This window comes from Sphaeramia orbicularis, chromosome 5 (genome assembly GCF_902148855.1).
Source record: "Sphaeramia orbicularis chromosome 5, fSphaOr1.1, whole genome shotgun sequence".
Lineage (NCBI taxonomy): Eukaryota > Metazoa > Chordata > Actinopteri > Kurtiformes > Apogonidae > Sphaeramia > Sphaeramia orbicularis.
Genome location: NC_043961.1, coordinates 37,733,077 through 37,755,457, shown reverse-complemented (window position 1 = coordinate 37,755,457; position 22,381 = coordinate 37,733,077). Strand labels below are relative to the sequence as shown.

At 37.7% G+C, this 22,381-nt stretch overlaps 1 protein-coding gene across 2 annotated transcripts in view; it reads left to right on the top strand.

Moving 5' to 3' along the window:
- Positions 1–21,148, top strand: part of pmepa1 (prostate transmembrane protein, androgen induced 1) — a 39,149-nt gene extending 18,001 nt beyond the window's left edge. Inside the window, exons 1-5 of one of the 2 annotated variants that reach the window (XM_030135324.1) lie at positions 11,063–12,092; positions 15,848–16,002; positions 18,446–18,499; positions 18,616–18,962; positions 19,563–21,148. In XM_030135324.1, the coding sequence (XP_029991184.1) occupies positions 12,035–12,092; positions 15,848–16,002; positions 18,446–18,499; positions 18,616–18,962; positions 19,563–19,872 (924 nt within the window). In that variant the 5' untranslated portion in view covers positions 11,063–12,034 and the 3' untranslated portion in view covers positions 19,873–21,148. Of the gene's footprint in view, positions 1–11,062; positions 12,093–15,847; positions 16,003–18,445; positions 18,500–18,615; positions 18,963–19,562 lie in introns of those variants that run through there. The other variant, XM_030135323.1, reaches the window with a different exon arrangement.
- The last annotated feature ends 1,233 nt before the right edge of the window (positions 21,149–22,381 follow it).

Here is a 22,381-nt window from a genome sequence, read left to right as displayed (position 1 = left end):
AATATTTTCTATAATTCTGACATAAATACAAATTATTTGGACGTGGATGCCTTATATTAAATTATCTGATTATATGAGATCTGTACCAGTTTAGAAACCAATGAGAAAACAAGACAATGGTTACATCCATACAAGTTAATTTACATCATATGTGCCCTCTAGTGTATCTCTAGTCTTGTGATTGTTGATATATATTGTCAAGCACTTAATGTATAATAAATGATTTATATGCAAGTGTTACCATGATTGTGTTTTTCTGAGATTCACCATAGCATCTTATCTTCTACCCACATTAGAAGCCTTGGCTCAAGGGCACTATTACAGTTTTTAGGAACAACAATTGTGCTGTTTTACGTCCTCTGCATTAACAGATTCATAGTGGATGTATACAGACAGACAACGCTGACTGTTAATGATTACTAACATGTCTAGTATCACACTGGATCACAGCCATGACAAACACACAAGCACACATCGCTGTGTGCATGTGACCTGCCCTCCACGACTCTGTCTGACTTCCCTCTTTCACATTCAAATGAACATGGTGTGTGGTTTTGTACGGAGGACTTTATTTTGTGTGTGTGTGTGTGTGTGTGTGTGTGTGTGTGTGTGTGTGTGTGTGTGTGTGTGTGTGTGTGTGTGTGTGTGTGTGTGTGTGGAGGGGTACAGGCGACAGGGGTAGTCTACCTCCTTCTGGCTAGAATTATAATGAGCATTTCACACACACAGACACAGACACACACACACAAACAGACACACTCTCTCACAGAGCCAGACAAGCAGCTGATAATGAGGTTTGATTTTCATATGTTTCAGACAGAAAGCTCTGCAGGTCAGCTACTACACAAAGGCGTGTGTGTTTATGTGTGTGAGATGCAAAGTACATGTACTCCTTCACTGCACTAAACAACTTTACTTAAGTATTTACCTTTTTGGCTGATTTTTGCCTTACACAACCATATTTAAAAGACAAAAGCTGTACTTCCACTATGTATTTAACACCTGTACTGTTTCATAATAGCTATGATTTTGAACAGCAAATATACCATTGATAAGAAAAAAAATAAGTATGATGTGTTAACAGAGTATACAAGAGGGTGACATAGGAATGGATTTCCTTTCCCATTCAATCTGACTCAATAAATGACACCAATTCCATCTCAATGTGATAACAGAGGAGTGACTGCTAGATGTTCATATTACAGTTTTTAATTGTGTATTTGGTAAGACTGCATGTCTTCCAAGCAGTACATGGCACATTAACACCATAACCTTCAACTTCTTACATACTTGTTGAACAACAGACTCTAATTCTGTTGAGCTTCATTCTGCAGCTCTGAATACACGTTACGCATTGGTCAGGTGGTTTTCTGCAACCAACCAGACACCACAGCAGGCAGAAGGATCACAAAAAGACAATAGAATAATTTCCATTAATAACATTCCATTCAAAAATTAATAAAATACTCTTTATTTATACAAAACATGGAAAACTGTATTTCTGTAAACTCTCTTTTTTGTTGTTATAATCTGCTTAATCTAGATATTTTGTTGTGATTTGTAATTTTTAAAAAAAAAAGCTGAATTGAACTGAATGGAAATTAAATGAACTGAACTGAACTGAATTGTGAAACTGACTCCCATCCTCCTGAAAAATGTCAAGCCAAGATGCCTACAAAGGCACTGACTAGACCTTTTTAAGTGTGGGTCTGTTGGGATTTTGTTAAATCAGTTTAATGAAGATAACCTTAATGTGGCACTTCTAAAAAACAGACAGAAACATGAACTTCAATAGAAGATGTAAAAGAAATTGCAACAGCACAGCACCATAATGCAGAACAAAATGAAGACAGAGTTTGAAGTATAAATTATGACGAAGTTAAATCAAGAGGACAAAGACTCAAAGTAAGAAGTAATTTCAAAAAATGAAAGCAATAAGAAATCAATATAATAAGGCAATAAGACATAAAAGGCCAAAAAAATATATATAATGAATTGAAACAGTTGAAGATGACTTTGTATAATAGTAATAATAACAAAAAAAGTAAAAGAGTAAAAATTATTGCATAAAAGAAAGCTAAGAAAATTGAGCCCTCAGAAATAATTTATAAAATCATCCTTTGATGCATGAGGAGCACCTTTTCTATGAATTTTTAAAATATATTGTGTTGATGTAGAAGATTTTTAAAGGCAGGACTTGCTTATTATTGACCGTTTTCTACTTCCTTTTATCAAGTGCAGTCATTACTTGTTCAGTCATGACACAGGTACAAGTACCTTAGATTATCACAATATCCATGTGTAGTTCTCTTTCTTATAATGGGTGAAATTTCAAACGTCTATAAAAACATACATTTTGTTTCAACTTACTTCAAAGTTGACACATATAGAGGCAATTGATATGCTGACATCAGCACATGCATAGACATGACATCAGCTGGATCGATGCCAAAATAAGCTACAATATGTGTGTGGGACGGGGTTTGTTGTGTCTGGCACCACTTGTTTTTTGTCTTTACATCGTATAATGATATTCACAATGTAAATGAAATAAGTGTCAGGGCTGTTTTCTATCTTACATTGGAGTCATTTGACACTGAAGTGTTATCATTTATACTACATGTTGTCCTCCAGCTGGACTCTTCATATTCTCACTTTTTCCCCTGTTAACATTCATGACTGTTTGTCCATTACATCACTCAGTGTGTCAGATGTTTCTCCTGTTAACACAGCTAGACTTCCTTTTAATTCTCATGTATTTTATTGAGCACAGTCAGTATTGTGTTTGTGGTTACATTACAGACCACAAATAACACCAGCAGCCCCTTTAAAACCTATATTTGTTGCTGGGTTTGTTCTGTTCAGACTGATTACAGCCAGTACCAACCAGTGGTGTTGCTCTCTGTCCTAATATGATTTTTTTTATTAGTACTACTTTTACTAATGTAAGTGTTTCTTTGAAATGCATTTTATGATGCCAAATCACAATAATTGTGAAAAACTGTAAATGACTGTAAATGTAAGTGACGTTTACTGTATTTTATATAGGTTGTAGTCAGTAGTTTATTTTGGTCTCAAAAATAAGGAACAGTTGTTTTATTAGAAGCCAGACAGACAAAAGCAGAATAAATGCATGATAAACAGTATACCACATGGACAGGTATTAGACTGTTTGGAGAACTGTTTGTGGAGAGGTATAACCATAAAAGTAAAAAAAAAACCTTTGTATTTATTGCATCTTTAAACACTGACTGATTTCTCTACTACACACCTTCCGCTTCTCTTTGTCCTTGCCTTCTCCTTTGTCTTCTTCTATGTCATTGTCATTGTCTTTCCTCTTCTTCTTCTTCTTAAGGTAAAGTTCTTTACCATATGTTTATCTAATAAAGATATTTGTTACGCCTTGTTGTGCCTACTATGCTGACATGGGTTTATTTTGTGGGTATATTTCGATGTGTGTGGCAAGATTGAACACAACTGAGATGCCAATAATCTTTACCTCTTGTCATTACTCTTTTAATTGTTCATGCCATTAGCCCATCATTTAGCCTGTCATCTGAAAACCCTGTATAGCTACAAGGCCAAGGGTCAGGGGTCACAGCACCCTCATTAGAAGTCACTTATATGTTGCTTGTACATGATGTGGTTCATGGTCAGCAGTCTGTGTGTGTGTGTGTGTGTGTGTGTGTGTGTGTGTGTGTGTGTGTGTGTGTGTGTGTGTGTGTGTGTGTGTGTGTGTGTGTGTCAGGCCTCAGGATGTGACCTACTCAATAGTGGTGTTAGCATATCTAGCTTTCCAGATGGGACTCACAGTTTAACATGGGAGTTCCCTGGATTAGCACACTAATTTTAGACTACTGCTCCACTCTCCTCTCCTCTGAGCTACAGTACTTATTCTACCTGGCTGTATTCTCTGGTTCACTCCATTGCACATGCTCTCTGTTTGATTTCATTTTTCGAAAAATGGAAGATGCTTGGTTTTCATTTATTCCTCTATACAGTCCCACTGAGTCCTGCCACAGAATATCAAGAAATTCATCAGTTTTGTATTTATAGAGTTTATTTAGAGAGTTGGCAAAGTTAAAATTTTCTCGGTAACATGGTTTGAAATCACTGTCTTGAATTTCAGATGCCTGAAAACTGAAAGTAGACTTTTCGAAATCACAATAAATCCACGGGCCTTGAAGCATAAGACGTTACGTAGGTTGAACTTGGTAGTCTCCTGTGGTTTGATCTAGCATTCATGTGTGTCCAGTAAGGGGTTTAAAGATGAAAAGAACACAGTATCTATCATGTGAAGTCTTCTTCGACCACACCAGTCAACATACAGAATATAGTGGTGAATGTCAGGCAGCAGTATACCTATAGATTCTAGTTTTTGTCTTACAGTGATTATATTTTCAACAGGATGAATATGAGTGTGGCGAGTTTCAAACAAAAATTTACATTCTCAAAAGTAAGGTGCACAGAGTCATTAAGGGTCATGCCTTTTTTTTCTGACCATTGCAAGATTAAACAGAACTGATGTGTCTGCAGTGCTGTAAACTTGCAATAACCGCTGATTGACAGGTGAAATGACAATTCACTGTCAGATCTGTCAAACTAATTTCTGATTGTTTTTTTTTTTCAGTTCACTGACAGATGGATAGTCACGGTAGATTAAGTAAAATAAGCAGTGTAGACAAGCATGTTGGGAAAGAGCATTTATAGAACATGTAATTCAACAGTAAAAACATTTCTAGACCATATGATTTAATGGTGAAGAACGTTTATAGAATACATAATTCAAAAGTGAAATAGTAAGTGAATTGTATTTCTATAGTGCTTTTCACAAAAAAAGAAACAAAGTGCTGTTATTTTTAGTGCGAATTTAAGAATGCATAAAAAGATTCAAAAATCATTTGTTGTTTATTCTTGAGCATTCTTGAGGGATGTTCATAACCAGACACAGTGAAATACCCATTGCTGATGGGTGTATGTTGTGAGTGATACAATGAGTGCAGTGTGTATTTGTGTGTGTCAAGTTCAAGTGAGATGATAAGTGTTGAAATCAACGTTTCCTTTTTCAGTGCGAGGGCTGATGAAAGATGAGGATCAGAACAGAGACTGATAGGGAGATGAGGAGAGATGAGAATTGACCACCCTTCCCACCACCACCATTACCACACAACCAGGATACACATAAACACAGACACAGACACTCAGACACTACCACTACCCTCCGCATTTTCCCACTGGTAAAAGCAGCAGTGGGAGTTTTGTGGCCCAAAGTTCCCACACTGGTTGGCAGCTCCATGACCACGGCTTCCAAAGTCAATGTGTGGTGTGTGTATGTGTGTGTGTTTCCTAGTGTGTTTGTGTTTGTCTCAGACACCCCCCCCTTTCACCCCCTGTAGTCTTTCTCATGGAAATTGGCAAGCAAATTGGGTGCACCTATGACCTATAACTCTCCTCACACACACACACACACACACACACACACACACACACACACACACACACAAACACACACAGCTGTCTGTGCTATTTCTGACTACCCAGACTGTCGAGTCATCCGAGAGCTGAGAAAGAAAGAGGGGGAGGGAGGAATTATCTTCCTGCCCTTTTCTCCTTCTTCTCTTTTCATCATTGATGTTTTCTTTCAGTCTTCTTCTTCTTCTTCTTCTTCTTCTTCTTCTTGTCTTTTTGCTCTTTCTTTTATCACCTCACTCCTTGGGCTGGGTCTGATGTGGGCCAAAAAGCTATCATGATAAAAGATTTCCATATCACCCAATCATTTTCTAACAGTCAATTTGAAATTAGTATTTCATTTAAGTATAAAGGCTGAGTTTGGGTCCTAAGTAAAAGCTGAAGACAGATGATTATATCTAAACATAAATAAGCAAAAGACATATGAAGGCAAACACAACAAGAAAGGCACATCCAGACATGATAAAAAATCTTTAAAAAACAACAGCAAATGGTTATTTGTGATTTCAAATGACTTTGTAAGGGCAGAGTCTGACAAACATGATTAAAACAAGAAAACATGAACACAAAAACATGTCAGCTGACAATGAAGACAAAAAAATTTTAAAGGCAAAGAAAAATCATCTAGCAGAAGTGATTGTCATTAGTATCTTATATTGATTGATTATATTATCCCCTTGACGTCGACTGTCACAAATTTGCATCACACTATTTTCATTGCGGAATCAGCTGAGATAGTGTATGTATTCCCCCAGTGCCAGTTTGGGCATATTCAATACACACCTAAGTCAGGAGGACACTGAAAATAATTTTGTGGCATCAATAAAACCATCCCCATCTCCTGAGAAGGGGAACATTGGTGTTATTACTTTTTCATTGCTATTGTAATGTATAGCTATGTAGTGTATGTATATATAAATTCAGGCATTAAGGGATTAAATTGGAAACTTTCCTTTCCTTTCCTTTCCTTTCCTTTCCTTTCCTTTCCTTTCCTTTCCTTTCCTTTCCTTTCCACTGTGTCACTGACTTCCACTTGCCTCTCAGCTGTCTCTTATTCCTTCTTCTCCTTCTCTCCCTCCTCTCAGCCTCCTGACCCCCTCTCCACCATCTCTCTCTGGTTGTGTCTGCTGTCTCTGAGCCATCTGATTCTTCCGTGACCGCCTGTGACCTTTAGCTGAATGCAGGAGGATGAGGAGGAGGAGGAGGAGGAGGAGGAGGAGGAGGAGGAGGAGGAGGCAAATAGAGGGAGAGCAGGCAGTGGATGACAAATGAGCTAATTGCTTTAGATTAACCATGGAGTGTCTGCCTGCCTGCCAGGCTTACAGCCTCCTCCTGTCTAGACAACCACAGAGGGAGGGACGAGATCAGCAGACTGTACTGCTGCTGCTGCAACACGGCTGAGGAGGCTGCATTTTATAATTATTCTCAACTTGTTCCTTGAGTTTCACAAGGACATTTAAAAGAAAAATAAATCAAATGGAATCCTCTAGAGTTCTGGTCAATCTGTGCATGTTTGATTCAAAGAAACTTTATATATGAAGCACAGCCATCATCTGACTCTTTAGACGCATAACTGTGCTGTCTAGAAATAAATCTTTCTTAACTTTAGCAATGACCACAGACTTTAACCTGTAAAGACCCACAACTATTTTGTCATAACTTCCAGGTGATCTTTTTTGTCTTTTTTGATTTATCACCATTTATTATAATATTATCCTCTGCATTTTCCATTTTTCAGTGAAAATCAGGTATTTACTGATTATGTGGATGTTCATAAAAGCTCAGAGTAAATTAAAGGACAGGTTATTAGATCAAATCAGAAAAAAAGTCAGGAAAAAGTAATTTTTTCAACAAAATGTATTACTAACTGAACATAAAAACATGTTTCTGCAACTACTGTCATTCTTCAGACTCCATGGGTTTTACTGGTGATTCAGTGTTGTAGAAGATGACGGTGTTTCTACGTTCACTACAGAGCCTCTGAGCGTCCAAATGGGTCATATCTGATAACCATGAAAAGACATGTATATATACATGTATATTTACATGTACTGATAGGATTAGTGGATCAACAGGTTGATCAGTAAATGAAAAGATTTAGATCAGTAAACTAAACAGTTTGGATCAGTAAATGTTTTGGTCTTTTTGGTTTAAAAGGAATAAAACATGGAATGACTGTATATGTGGCAAGAGGCAGCACATAAAGACAAATCAAGATCAATATTAATAGGCAAAAATTTCCAAAACACTGTATCATGTAATATCCTGAAAAAAGGTGATGCATTTTCAGATAGATTATGTAATAACCTGTCACATTTTGTACTAATAAACAGCCTGAGGGCAATATGTAAAACATTTTTGCACATTTTGTAGTAAATGATACAATACTGCAATGGTTTTTAATAAATAACTTTAGCACCTCTTGTAGCTGTATTTTGGATTAGCTGAAGCTGTCTTTGAGAGGAGGCCTGTAAGCTTTTGTCAGGAATTCCCTGAGTCAGACTATAATTGCAAGATGAATATGATAAAAATCTGAAGATTCTACTTTTATACGGCTATCTACACTGAGATGCAGTGTCAGCTGTAACATAATGATGTAATATTTCTGGAATTTAGTATAGTGCAAGTGTTAAAAATGTAATGTGTACTCATGAGGACATCTGTTTTGGTTGGTTATGAAATAATGGTCACGGTTTTCAGTATGTAATGTGCATGAATTCTAATGTATTCTGTACTCAAATAGGTTTTGTTTTCTTGTTGTTGTTTTTTTTACAAAATGTAGTTAGACATCTTAATATATGATAACACAGAGAGATCAGACTTTACTCTGTTTTGTTGATTTACAGCAGGGTATTTATGCATAATGTCTTGAGACAGACTGAATCCTTCAGTATTCCGCATAATGCACCATGATTATTCATTTGTTTTGTCAGCTGAGTTTGTTAATCGACTTCCGTACCTGTAATGCTCCCAGTTTCACTAAGAACATCACCATGACTGTCCTTTTAAATATGGGTAACATGTAGGAAGACATCTTTTAATTGTAAAGTTAATTACATATCAAAGAAAAAACTGTTTCTGACTCAATTCATCTTCAAAATGTTGCAGTTTTCTTAAAGTCTTAGAAATTTCAAGATGAAAATGATTGAATCTTAAGATATATTACGAAATATAATTATATCAAGTGTAAAATAAAATGATCTTCTTGGTGCTGTTTTGCTTTTAGATGCAGAATAATAATACATATATTTTATTTATTTATTTTTATTTATTTATAGAATATTATATTATATTATTATAGAATAGTTTGATCATAATCGTGTACATGCTGCTAGGATTGTGTCAGTTACCCAGAAACCCTTTTTCTGCATACTTCAGACTCACAGTTATTGTGTATGTTCACTGGAGTATGTTTGAGCCTTAAAGATGTTTTTCATCTGCATAACACATTTGTTTTGACAATGTGTAAGAATAATGCCATTGTGTTAAAAGATGCATCAGAAGTAGAAAGGAAGAGAAGACTTAAAGCTACACAGTAAGTAAGAAAAGGCTGAAGGCACATTTAGATTCATTACTTTTTCACATCAACACTTTTTACACAGTAGAAACACTTTCTCTCAAAAGATGCTTTATGGTTTTTTTTTTGTTTTGTTTTTTTTTCCTTTTTCATTTGTTACCCGTCTGTATATTCGATTATGTAAATGCTTGGAAATTCTTCTACAATGTGCAAAACATCTGGATGGAAACACGTGGACACGTTTCCTTGTTAAGTATGCAGAATGGAAGGAGTGAGGTAAGGCAGGAACTGATAGGAAAGAAGAGGAGGAAGCAACAGACAGTAGGAAAATGAAAGAGGTGGAATGAGACGACCCGCTGAACTCCACACAATGGCCGTCTTTGTGTATTCTCAACTGAAAGTGGAAGTTTAAAAGTAGAAATGGTGACATGTGACCGTCTGATGAGCACCATGAACTCAGTAACCACAGTGAAGTCATGGCATGAACTCTGAGTTGCAGACTGACTCCAACCTCAACCACCAAACTCTTCATACTTTAACTGGCTTGCACAGTCTGCCACAGTGATGCTGTGTTCTAAGCACTTTCAATCAGCTACTGTACTTGTACTGTACATGGGTCTTTGTCATTTTATACAGCTTTGGTCTGTTTACTCCACTACATTTGTCAGAGAGCATTAGTGCCTTGTCAAATTTACAGATTTTCATCCTCTTTCTTTCCAGTGAAAACCACCCAGTGACTTAAGCCTTTATGTTTAACTAACTGAATGAAGCATTTCTTTAGGTGTTGTACAATTCTCCCCCTTCTTAAGCTAAATGAACTCTTTAAAAACCTGGTAAATGCATTGTCACAAAACTGAAAACAGCCCTGTTTTTTTCGGAGTCCATAGATACTAGTGATGTTCGATACCACAGATTTCCTTTCCGATCTGATACTAAGTAAAATTCAGGCTGGTATCGGCAATACTGATCCGATACTGATACTTTGCACAAATACACTTAATGTCTGGAAAATCTAAAAAAAAACATAGTGTATTTGAAATCATAACTTAATAAAGAGTACAAGACATTAGAGTAATTATTGTTTAATTATGAAGAACTATTATGAAAATTAAAACTTGCATATTAATTCATGTTACATGAACGTGTTAACATGAAACATGAAAATACTGAATATGTAACACTTCAACAATAGCATCCAATATTGACACTTTCCCTCATTCACCAGTTTTTGTTAAGGAACAATAGCATATTTACTGTTTTCCCCTTTAGTCTGTTCTGTTTTTTGCTCTGTACAGACTGAGTGAGTCAGAGCTGACTGACTGAGAAGCGTGATGCAGTACACACTTACCCAGGCAGAAGAAGAAGTAGCCTAGTTCCCACCAAACCTGTATCATTTGGACAATGTCCCAATAGTTTAGCTACTTTCCACTGTGTTCCTGATATTCATTACCTCAAATGACCAAAGTATCAAAAGTATAAATATTTTGATTTTTGAATCGATTCTAAAGTGTCAAGATCTGGTATCGGAGATATCGATATTTCAGTATCGATCCACACATCACTAATAGATACATAACTCTCACAGAACAGCAATATGCTACAAAAACATGCTGGTCTTATAGAATATGGTGCACTTCTGTAGATTAAACTACCAAGAATATATACAGTGGTTGAAATGAGCTCAACCTTAAACATGTACAGCAGTAAAATGAATCCAAGAACAGCGTCACTGACAGAACACAAAGACCATTTGACATTTCAATGTTAATGTGTGCAAACTTTTATTCAAGTGTTATTGAAGACAGACAAAGCACAATATCATCATCAGAACAAAAAGTGCTAATAGCATACAAATAAATCTGAAGTCTTTCTAATTTATACTAGCATCTGTTCTAAAGTGAGCTCTGTAACTAATTGAAACTACCAACTGATCACAAACCATGTGTCCTGTTACACAACAGTGGAGCATAGTTACAGTTCTTTTGAGAGACAAAGACTATTCTTGATGTACCAACAGGTAGGATTTCACAATAATTACTGATGAAAGACTGCTAATTAATGTCCTACTAGTTGTAGAATATGATCATGCAGAAAAAAGAATTAGTACTGTATAACAACTATTAAAGAACCATTTTTTCAGAAATATGTCTAGAAATAGTCTGCAAGTTAATGATGAATATGTCAACTCTAACTTAGTGTTCACAAGATATTTTTATCTCTACATTTGTGCTCTCTGTCTCTCTTTCTCTCTCTTCTCAAAAATTTTTTGTACCATTTTGGAACAACATTTTGGAAGCAGCAAATCTGTTAGAACCGCAACTGATAAACAGAAAGAGCACATTTCCAGTGTTAGTATCATGCATTCCATCACATAACTATCCATCCAGTCCTGCTGTGTTGTCAGTGTCCTTCTTACTGGACATTTGGTGACATTTGGTCACAGATGTCCATCTTGTCCTCATATCTTAAGCTGTCCAACAGACACTAGGTTTTGCAACCTTAATGTTCCATAATTTCACTTTAGTCCCATATTGTTTATAAAAACAGAAGTTAAATACTCTAACTTCCACCACCCCCCACACCACCCATCTGTCTCTCCTAGACGCTCCCACCGCCCCTCCTCTTCTTTTCTCCCCTGTCTCTCTGTCCCTGTCCTCCCTCCCCCCTTTTCTCTCACATTGAGCCCTTTTGTTTACAACCATAGAGGAGGTGTGTGTGTTTAGAAGGGGGGTGTCTGGTCAGCTGTTTCTTCAATATGTGTGTGTCTGGACAGTGTGGGAATGTGTGTGAGAAAAAGTGAGAGACAAAGCTCAGTGAAGGCTCAGTGAGTGTGTGTCGGCCGGAGAGGACGCACACATAGGACCATCACCAGGACATGTAACTTGAAGTTTGACTTTTTCTTTTTTAGTTTTCTTTTTGTTTTTATTTCATTTGGTTTGGCAAAGTTTTCTGAACAGCCTCAGGACAAGAGCCACAAATTCATATCACCGGAATACAACTTTTGCAAAGAGTGAGACTTTAAGGAGGATTATAGAGAACAGTGAGACAATGCAGCCTCCTTCAGGGAGTCACAACCATGACAACTGTGTCCAGACCCAGCTGTGCGGTGAGTTCACCTCGCTTACAGGCTGTAGTTTTCACTTGTTGCAGCTGCAGATTTCTTGAAGCATCCAAACATTGATTTTCTCCATTAAATATGCTCTACCTGTGACACTACTGATTTTTGTGTGACACTATCGAATCACACTATCGAGTCACTTAATTTAGTCTCCTCATGAGCAAAATCTGCTATTGGTTTGATAGTTTCACCCTCTGAAATCCTTCTTTTATATCACTACGAATTGAATGTTTATAGATATATGCGTGGTAGTTTGACACAACAAGCATTTTTAAGTGACTCTGGCCAAGTGTTAGCATCAATAACAACATCTTGCGGTGTTCCAAGACTCTGCTGTCTCTTTTCTTAAATATACTGCTTACTCTCAAAATGAACATGAAGTCTGCTGTAGATATATTAGTTAATATGTAAATAATCCATGAGTGTAGCTCTCTGTGTTATCAAATGGGTTGGTGGCATCAAGGGCTGAACAATATACCCCACCCCCCACCCCCCGAAAAAAAAAAAAAAAAAAAAATCAGAATTTGGAGAAATATTGTGATTAGGTTTGGGGGGGGGTCATTTTCAGTATGGCTTAATAACCGTGATCACACAACAGAGAATCAAAATTCAACCTGTTTCTTCTTTTACAGATATTGATCTTCTACAGCAAATAGTTTTACTAAAGAAATATGCAGGTTTTATCTTCGGTTCACATAGATAACTTTATCTTGTTTTATGACTTTAAACATGATATACTTGACACAGATGAAGGTATCAACAATCTCCTGGGATCTGGAAGTTGCACTTGGCTGTATTGTAGTTTGATACATTCTTTATTTTTCAATGCTAGAGAAAACCCCTAAGTCATACCTTTGGATAAATTACACTGCAGTTTGTCTTTATTGAAGCATGATTTTGTATGTACCATATAATAGAGGATTGTATCCATGTCCTTGGCCTGGGCCTCCAGTACTGTGTAGTTTTTTGCAGTCTAATAAGCACTGTTAGGAGGTTGAGATCAGACCTTAAAGCAAATCTGAAAGAAATTATGGATGCATTGTGATTGATATTGATTCATAAACATTTCTGATTCCTTTTGTGGTTTTTGATTATACTTTTTACCTGCTCTAACTTATTATTGCTATTAATAATACACAAGGCTTTTTAGCATTAAAAATGTTGAATTTGTACTCAGTGCTCAGTGACCCCACCCTTTAGCTGGATTTACTCTTTGTTGTTGACATTCCTGCTGTTTTCCTCTAACGTGCTAATGTTTGAGGTGAAACCAAGCAGGTCCAGTGTAAATGAATGAACTGCAGAGGTCAGCTGACTGTCTGTCTGTCTGTCTGTCTGTCTGTCTGTCTGTCTGTTGTGCAATGGTTAGCCGACGTCTGTGGGAGCCAGTGTGAACTGTCTGGAAAATGGTCTGCACTGTGTGTGTGTGTGTGTGTGTGTGTGTGTGTGTCTGTAGGCTACTTTATGTTCCGCTGTCTGACTTGGCCCTGACCCCTGCCTGCCCCCTGTGAAAGAAAAAGTGTGAGAAAAATGTGTGTGTGTGGAGTGGGGGTGTTAGTGGGTGGAGTGGAGATGGTGGGGGTTAGAGCAGACTGTCTCTAAACAAAGCTGGTCTGTCTGGTCTGGTTGTGTGTGTGTCAGACACCCTGACCTCTGCTTAAGGACTGCACGTCTGTCTGAAAACCCTCACAGCTGATGCTGCTTTATTATGAGCAACAATACCAACAACAATAAAATGTTGAGTTTTTTAAAAAATGCTTTTTTACTCATTGTGCTTTAGGCAGAGTTTATTGTGCATTTTCATAGCCTAATGAACTAGAGCTGCAGCTATCAATTCCTTTTGTAGTCAATTAATCTATTGATTATTTTATTTGATTCGATTTGATTAGAGGATTAATTAGAGAAAAGATAGTAAAAATGTGTAAAAAACATGTCTGAAAATGAAAACTTGTTCTTTATTCCTGAACCAGAGGAAACAACCACAAAAAGTATTAAAGTAAAATGATATATAAAATATATATATAGAAATACAAGTATACAATATGAAAGTATCTATAAAAATATCTGTAGATATATAGAAATAACGATAACATAAAGGTGTATATAACAATATATATGTAAACAACAACAAACAAGTCAAATGACATCTACAAACAATATGGTCACCGCAGTCTTCAACATATTTGGATGCAGTTTACTAACTTATACCAACTGAAGATGGAACATACAACTGTGTGTTGATCCTGTCGTCATGTGCATCACAATAAGTGTCCTGTGTGAAACACAGCAGCAGAACAAAATTAAGGAAACAAAAATTCGATTGAGGAAAATTGTAATTGAATATTTTTTTAATGAATTCAAGTGGATTAATCAATTAATCATTTCAACTATGAAATGTGGCTGTGGGTGAAATAAAACCAGTCATCTGAAAAAAACATTTAGCCAAAGTTCTTATTCTGTCATGTCTAATTGTAATAGCTTTCATCACTGTATTCTACAGCAACAGCCCTCCCGTGTCTTCTTGGTTGCGTATCCAAAGAACAATTATTTATTAACTTGTACTTTTTATTTCTTATCCCTCCAGTTCAATGGGGAAACTAATGATAAAACACACACAATATTGCACTTTCTTCATTTGATTTCAGTCAACTTAGTGAAGGTTTGTGATGGAGTTGCTCAAGAATTTGTCCTGCAAATGCGCATCTTTTCCACATATCTGCGATTAGCCATATGGGTAACAAATAACTGTTAACAGTGTCAGACCAACATATCAGTTGATCCGTGGATCATTGGTGCTGGAGATGGATGTTGTTGCCAACATTCTTAAAGCACAGTATTTGAAATGATTATCTTTCAGTCAGTTTACAGTCTGTTTCAATCATTACTTAAAGCAAAAATGGTCCAAATTGATTGTAGTTTCTCAAAGTAAGAGTTTCTACTGTTTTCATAGGTTTTATATCAGACAAACAAGCAATGTGAATTCTTTTCTGAATATTAAATTGTCATTAGATTTTACTCTGAACAGCTGGTTTGCTTTTACTCTAATAATAAAAAGAAGGGTCAGGTTATTATCATGAACGGTATTTTCTGACTTGCGTGTGATTGAAAAGTTTGTGCTTTGAATTGAGGTGAAGGTTTGCACGACCTCTTTAAATAATCACTGCAGTCTTCTTGACTTTGACCTGGTTTTGATTAAAAGTTCTGTTTTTACCTTTCAGTTTCTCTTTGTAGAGAATGTCCTGTGGACTGACGTTTCTCTGACACAGACTTGTGTCACATCTTTCTTGTCCCTCTCAGTCATGAACTGACGCTAGTCTGTGTATGTAGCATACACACATGGCTTTTATACAGATTTATTAATAATGTCAGCAGGAAACTTTGATGAGTTTTTTTATGTTGTAAAACTGCTTGAGTGGAAAAGTGCAGACACATTAAACTAAAGAGTTGAATCTTAGGTCAACTTAGTAAGTTAGTAATGTTTGATCTCATGAAACTGCCTTCAGTGTTTTGGACTGCAATGTCAATGTGTATTGGAATAAAAAAAGAAAAATTTAAGAAATATTATAAAATTCAAACAATTGGTGTCAATATATACCCAGATCTTATATCTCTTTGCCTGTGGAAACAGTGTAACCTACACTTCCCATAATGCCTGTGGATGTGATGTTTTGTGCGTTGTAAATGTTGAACATTATGAGTAAACTGAGTGTGAGCACCGTGTTAAACCTGTGTCCATGTCGTTGCAGCCCAGCTGGAGTTTGTCCAGATCCTGGTGATCATGGTGGTCATGATGGTGATGGTGGTGGTCATCACCTGCCTGCTAAACCACTACCGCCTCTCAGCACGCTCTCTCCTGTCCAGACATGCCCCCGCACGCCGGAGACACCTACCATTGGCCAATGTAAGGCAGACATTACAACACCTGCATTATATGTTCTGCTGTTTTTGTGCATTTATTTGGTTGGTTTTTGCCTGATTTCAAATTAAAGTTGGCATTTATATTAAAATTGGAAGTAACTTTGTCATGTTGTTGGTGTAGATTTTATTTGCCACTCATGGGACAGAAGGCAGAATATTTTGTTAAGGACTGAGCTGTAAGGGAAGCAGTGACAGCACTAGACATTTGTTTGTGATGGCGCTCTTAAATTCATAATTTAATGTCATACCAAGACCCATGACACACACAGACCTATATGCACACATGCGTGTTTGTATTTAACAGCCATTCACCACGGCTTAAAAGGTCTATGTTAAAATGTAATATTCACCTGAAAGTCCATGTAGAATCTTGCCTCAATACAACACTCTTAATCAAAAATAAGCAACAACTGAGCCTGTAAAAGCACTGCATTTTACACACACACACTACAGCCTCAGTTACAGAACCCACCTGATTCTGCTGCCAATTAGCAACACTGCAGCTTCCAAATCAACAAAGGGCTCATTTCATATCATATCCATAATATAGATGAGCATAAATAGATAAAAACAAGAATTCGAAATAGGTGTCTTAATCCCCAAATACATTTATTTAACACACTGCTGCCACAAAAACCTTACCTTTTGATGTCCGAAGAGAAGCATAGGGTCAAAGGTTTTACATGAGCACTGCACCATTGGCTGAATTTAATAATGTGCATATTTCGGCAAATTGATTTTTTTAATTCATATTTTTTATTTATTTTGATTTGAGTTGGAATGTGTATAACTAATGTATAGATAAAATTAAATAAGAAAATAAATTGAAATGCGAAATTTTTGGGGGGGTGCTTTAATGATCCCGGGGTAGCTGAAGCCTATTAAAGGAAGTAACCATAATGTTTCTGATTCTACTATGTGCTTTGCCACTCCTAATCTAATTACCTTTACCTCTCTACCTACCACTCAGATCTGGATGGACTATCAGAACCTCAATCATGGTCAGGAAGATAATGCAAGCAATCATTTCTAACAAGCACAAATGATGTTAGCTAACTACATGCATGCTGAAACACAAACATGCATTTGTGGATCTCTTTGGAGACCATGGTTCCACAAAAAGAGTCGCAAAACTTCACGTTCAGTGGAACTTAATCGGTGCATGTCACTGACGGTAAATACTTGTAGACAATTGTATGCATAGGAAGATCTTTGGAAGCAAGTGCTATGATGTATGAAATTAAAGTGGTTGAAATTATATATTGTTATTAATGGGCTTCCTACAGTGCTGATGAGTCACAGAGAGGACAGTTGTTAATGAAAGACAGAATCTGTGTAGAGTGACAGCATGTGATCACAGTGATTAAACGCCGCTGCAGGCTAAAGCTAACACACTGACTCATTTCTCCATCAAGGGCTGCGGCAACTATTTCAAGTCACACACGTACACTTCCACTTCCACCTGAGGCTTTTACAAACATATGACTTCACTTGTGCTCCCTTAATCACCTGCTACTGAATCACTGATGTGTGTGTGTGTGTGTGTGCGTCTCCAGTCTGTAGTGAGTAAAGTATGACACATAAATACACTCACAGAGCTCCTTCTGATGAAGTCAGGGGAGTTATGGTCCCAGTTAATAAGGATAAGCAGACAGACACACTGACACACATACATCCAGAGAGACAGGTGACGAACAACCTACATGAAAAGTTTGGGAAAGGTCCTTAGCACCGATTCAAACTGCCTTTGTTACTCTGGAACCAATTAATAAACATTTCAAATCCTTAAAGGGGTGTTGTGCACCAGTAGAGCCCCCTAGTGGACATATAGCTGGCAACGCGTTGTCTCTACTTATGTTCTTTTTTTTTGGAGTGTTGTTTTTGATGTGTGTTGTTTAACAGAATTGAAGATTTTTTCAGAAATTGGCGGTTACTTTTTGCCACACATACACATATATTCTCCATTGTCACTTTTTTCGGGCTTTCAAACTCATACAGAGGTGAAGGCCTCTTATTGCACGGTAAAATAGACAAAAACACAACAAAAAGCAAATAAAAGACCCTTAAGAATACCCAAGGTCATAGATGAATCAGCTAAAACAAGATCAGACAGAAGTAATGTATGCACAAATGTGAGCGATGTGAAATGCCCCGAGGATAAAATAGAAGTGTGTCTCTAATATTCCTGCAATTCGTTTGAAGATCATGAGCACAGCAACTTATACTTGATTTTCCAGTCCAGTCTTTAGAGCATAGAAAATAAGAGCCCATATTCAAAGGCAAGTGAGGCGATAAAGAGAGGTAGAATATCATTAAGTGTCTAAACTAATAAAAACTGTAAAGGACAATATTATAACGACTGAATGTATGCAAACCTTTAGTATATCAGGACACTTATCAAACATATTTTCCTGACTCTCTTCCAGGAGGGGAGTCTGTGGTCGTCTGAGGCCACAGGGACAAACAGCGGTCTGAATGAGGTCAGTTCACTTCCATTTTCATTCATATTACCATAAATCTGCGTTATTATCATAGAAACTCTTACATTGCATCTGTTTAAATGGTAATATGATGTTATCTTCTGTCACACCACCAGGTATATAACTCCCGCCCCCAGGACAGGGGCATCCACTCATCCTACCTGCAGCGGGAGTCTCAGTCCCAGGCTCCTCCTCTGCAGTCCCAGCGCTTCCAGCCCACATATGCTCCCAGTCGCTTCCAGCCTACATACCCCTACCTGCCCCAGAGCCTTATTGATCTGCCCCCCACCATCTCGCTGTCAGATGGCGAGGAGCCGCCGCCGTACCAGGGGCCCTGTACCCTGCAGCTCAGAGACCCCGAGCAGCAGATGGAGCTGAATCGAGAGTCGGTCAGAGCGCCGCCTAACAGAACAGTGTTCGACTCCCAGCGTCTTGACCCGACAAATTCCTGTCTGCAGGCCAGGTAGCAATACTATTACCTGTATTAGAAACACACCCATGCATGAGAATGGAACACCATATCGACACCATGCTCTCTAGACAAAGCTTGACATCACCAGGTCAGCCATTTTCAGGGTTAGGATTAAAGATCCATTTGAGCCACATTCAAACTGATGTAGTTTGGTTGTGTTAAACCTGTTAAACACATAAACAAGAAGATGTTTTCTTTCACATTTAAGACATGGATATTGGCCTTACATTTCCTCTTTCTCCAACCTATGTTTAGGGTTAGGGTTAGCTTAAGGTTCAATGAAGTTAAGATAAGATAGGACTTTATTCCACCGCTGGGAAATTTCACAGCAGCAACATACGACTAGCAAGCAAGACAGGTAGAAAAACCACAAATGAGTGAAAAATTAAATAAAAGCATAAAATAAGAACTTTGGTATTTATGTAAATATTTATATAAATACAGACTGTGGTGTTAAATTACGTTCATAATAGTCTTGAGAATGTCTTTAAAATCCTAAACATGTTGGATCCTGTAGAAATGTCCTAAATTTAACTTCCTGGGCTCCTTTTCTAGTCTAACATAGCTGTTTCTTTGTTGTTGCTCTCTCAGTCTGGCGCCTCCACCAAGTGTCCATTCAGGCATTAGCGTGTTAGAAGCCCAGGAGGCGTCTCGGCAGCAGAAGAAGGGTTCCCGAGTGGAGGGAGCTCCTCCAGCTTACAGCGAGGTGATTGGACACTACTACCACGCGACATCCCTGACGCCCAGCCACAACCGGACTGTTTCATCCTCACAGACGCCTCCTCCCCCGTCCTCGCTGATACATGGTCTGCTCCAGCTCCCGCCTCAGCAGCAGGGCAGTGTGGACAACAGGAACATGAGGAATACCAAGGAGAAATCCCAGAAGCCCCAGCAGGTCTGACAGTGTGGCCCCTTGGGAAAAACCACCAGAATTTTGTTGGCCACTTTGACTGGATCAGCTGAGCGTGGGTGTTGAAAAAAATCCTCACTCTTTGCTTCCCTTCATTCTGTCCTCACCTCACTGATCCGGCTTGGTTTCTGGAAACCACATCAGTCCTGCGGTCACCAGGGACCTTCTACTCTTCCACAGTGACCGAATAAGGAGCACTTAGGATGAACTGATGATGATGATGATGATGATGATGTCCTCAGAGGTTGTTAAGAGAAGAGTGGCTCCAGAAGCCTCCTATATTCTTCCCTTAGCTCCTCCCCCTTATCCTTCCTCCATCAGACTGGTTTTCGGACTTTATAAATATTTGCTTGTTCTGTCTGTTTCTCTTTTGTTTGTTTTCACGCTTGCAAAAGTTTAGTATCCAGGCGAAAGGTTGCAATCTTCTTCACTCTTTCAGGTTCTTTTTTTTCTAGTGATAATCCCCCATTGCTGCTTTGTCTTCACTCTATTTCATGGCTGCACAGTCTGATATTTTGCAGCAATTCCTGTGCCAGGCTTTAGCTGCATCACTGAGACATTTTAGCACATTTAGAGCATTTTGGAAAGAGTTTAGTTTTAGTTAGCAGTCTTTTAATTTAGCTTATTAGCTGTAGCACAGTGCTAAAAGTTCTCGAGCTAAAGCCTTTGCCTTATATTGACCAACTAGTGCAGGAGTTGCCGCTGTAACTCTTATTTTGACTTTTTACATTTTGTCTCCTAAGGAAGGTTTGCACAAGACTTTTCATCACAGAAAAAGAAAAAATGGGTAATATGACTGATAAGAGATAGAGAAAGTAGGGGTATTTTTCTAAACTTTTCTGTTTTTGTTTTATATGTTGTCTAGTTTTAGAAAGAAACAAACATCAGTAATCTGTTGGGGTGCCAACTTTTACGATGAACATTTTGCTACATACATGTTGCCATGTATATACATTACATATTGGATATATATATATACACACATGTATGCAAACTGAGCGATCTTAAAAGCACGAATTTAGAGTTATTTATATAAATGCTGAAAAGAATTGCACTATTTTTTAGTATGCGCAGATGGAACGTGTGAGAGAGACTTACATTGTGAAGGAGTTCTGTTTATACAGGCTTAAACGGAGAGACATGGGGGTTTATAGAAGGAGCAGACTCAGAGCAGTGCACAGTCAGTCGGTCTCACACAAAACATATCAAAGGGAAACACTGACTTGGCCACCAACAGACTCAGACAAACCATTACTGTACCATTGATGGAAAAAAATCCCTGGTTTATGCAAATGTCTGAGTCCTGTCAGCCAAAAGAAGTCAGCATATATAAGCTGTGGGCCCAATCAGAAACTCTGTTTGCATCTCTCTCTGCCTCTGTGTATCTTTTTGGCCAAATCATTAGCCATTCCCAAAGCTGGCTGTCACTACCTCGACCAAACAAGTGAAGCACATACGAGGTAATCAGACTTTTTGTCACACGAACGAATGTCATGACTAATCAAGACGATGTATTACATGTGCTACTAATGTTAGTTTTAGAGTTAGTTTTTAAACCGGCCGTTTGTTTCTTTGTTTTGGTTTTTTTAATGTCGGAATGATTTGTTGGGTAAAGACAGAGAGAGAGGTGCAGAGTTGGTGATAGTTTAATAAGCCAGCTGGCTATACAGGCCCTCAGTGTGTGTGATAAACACTGACCGGCTGTGCACTGCTGTGGTCACAAACACACACCCTTCCCCTGCCTTTGTCATAACGCACACTCCTCTACTGTACACACAGCCCTGTGGTGTGTTTCACTCTCTTTGCAGGCATCTCCGAGCACTTTACTGCACCAGGAACGAGACAACAATCTTGTGTCAGCCAGCGTCAGGCCACAGTAAAAACACTTTTCTAATCGTTCAGCTTAAGTTGTTTCACTTTTTGACTCACACTTTTAAAAGATGCAAAGAGTTCTGTGCCCAAAATGTATCTGTCCAACAAGGGGTAAACAGTCAGAAACAAGTGGTGCCAGGCACAACAAACCCCGCCCTTCGTATGCATTGTAGCTTATTTTGGCATCGATCCAACTGATGTCATTATATCTGTGTAATCAGTTCCTCAATGGCATTCATTTTTTAAAACAAGTTAATTTTTTTTTTTCAGAATGAGTTGATTAGAAATGACCAATTTATGGATGCTTTTATTTGGCTGATTTCTCTATACTTTACCACAATGTTAGGTAAATGGGGAAAAAAAAAATTTACAAAAATTTACTCGAAATGTGAAAAATACATATGTGATGTATAACAGTTGCCTCTATTTATGTGCCAAGTTTGAAGTAAATTGAAACAAAATTGATGTTTTTATAGACATTTGAAATTTTGGTCATTATAAGTAAATGGGAAAAAAGGTTTTAAAAATTCATTAAAAAATTTGAACTTTGACCTACTTTTTTCCAAAATGTAATGACATACATTCTGGATCACTGGTAATCTATAAACCCAGTTTGGTATGAATTCAA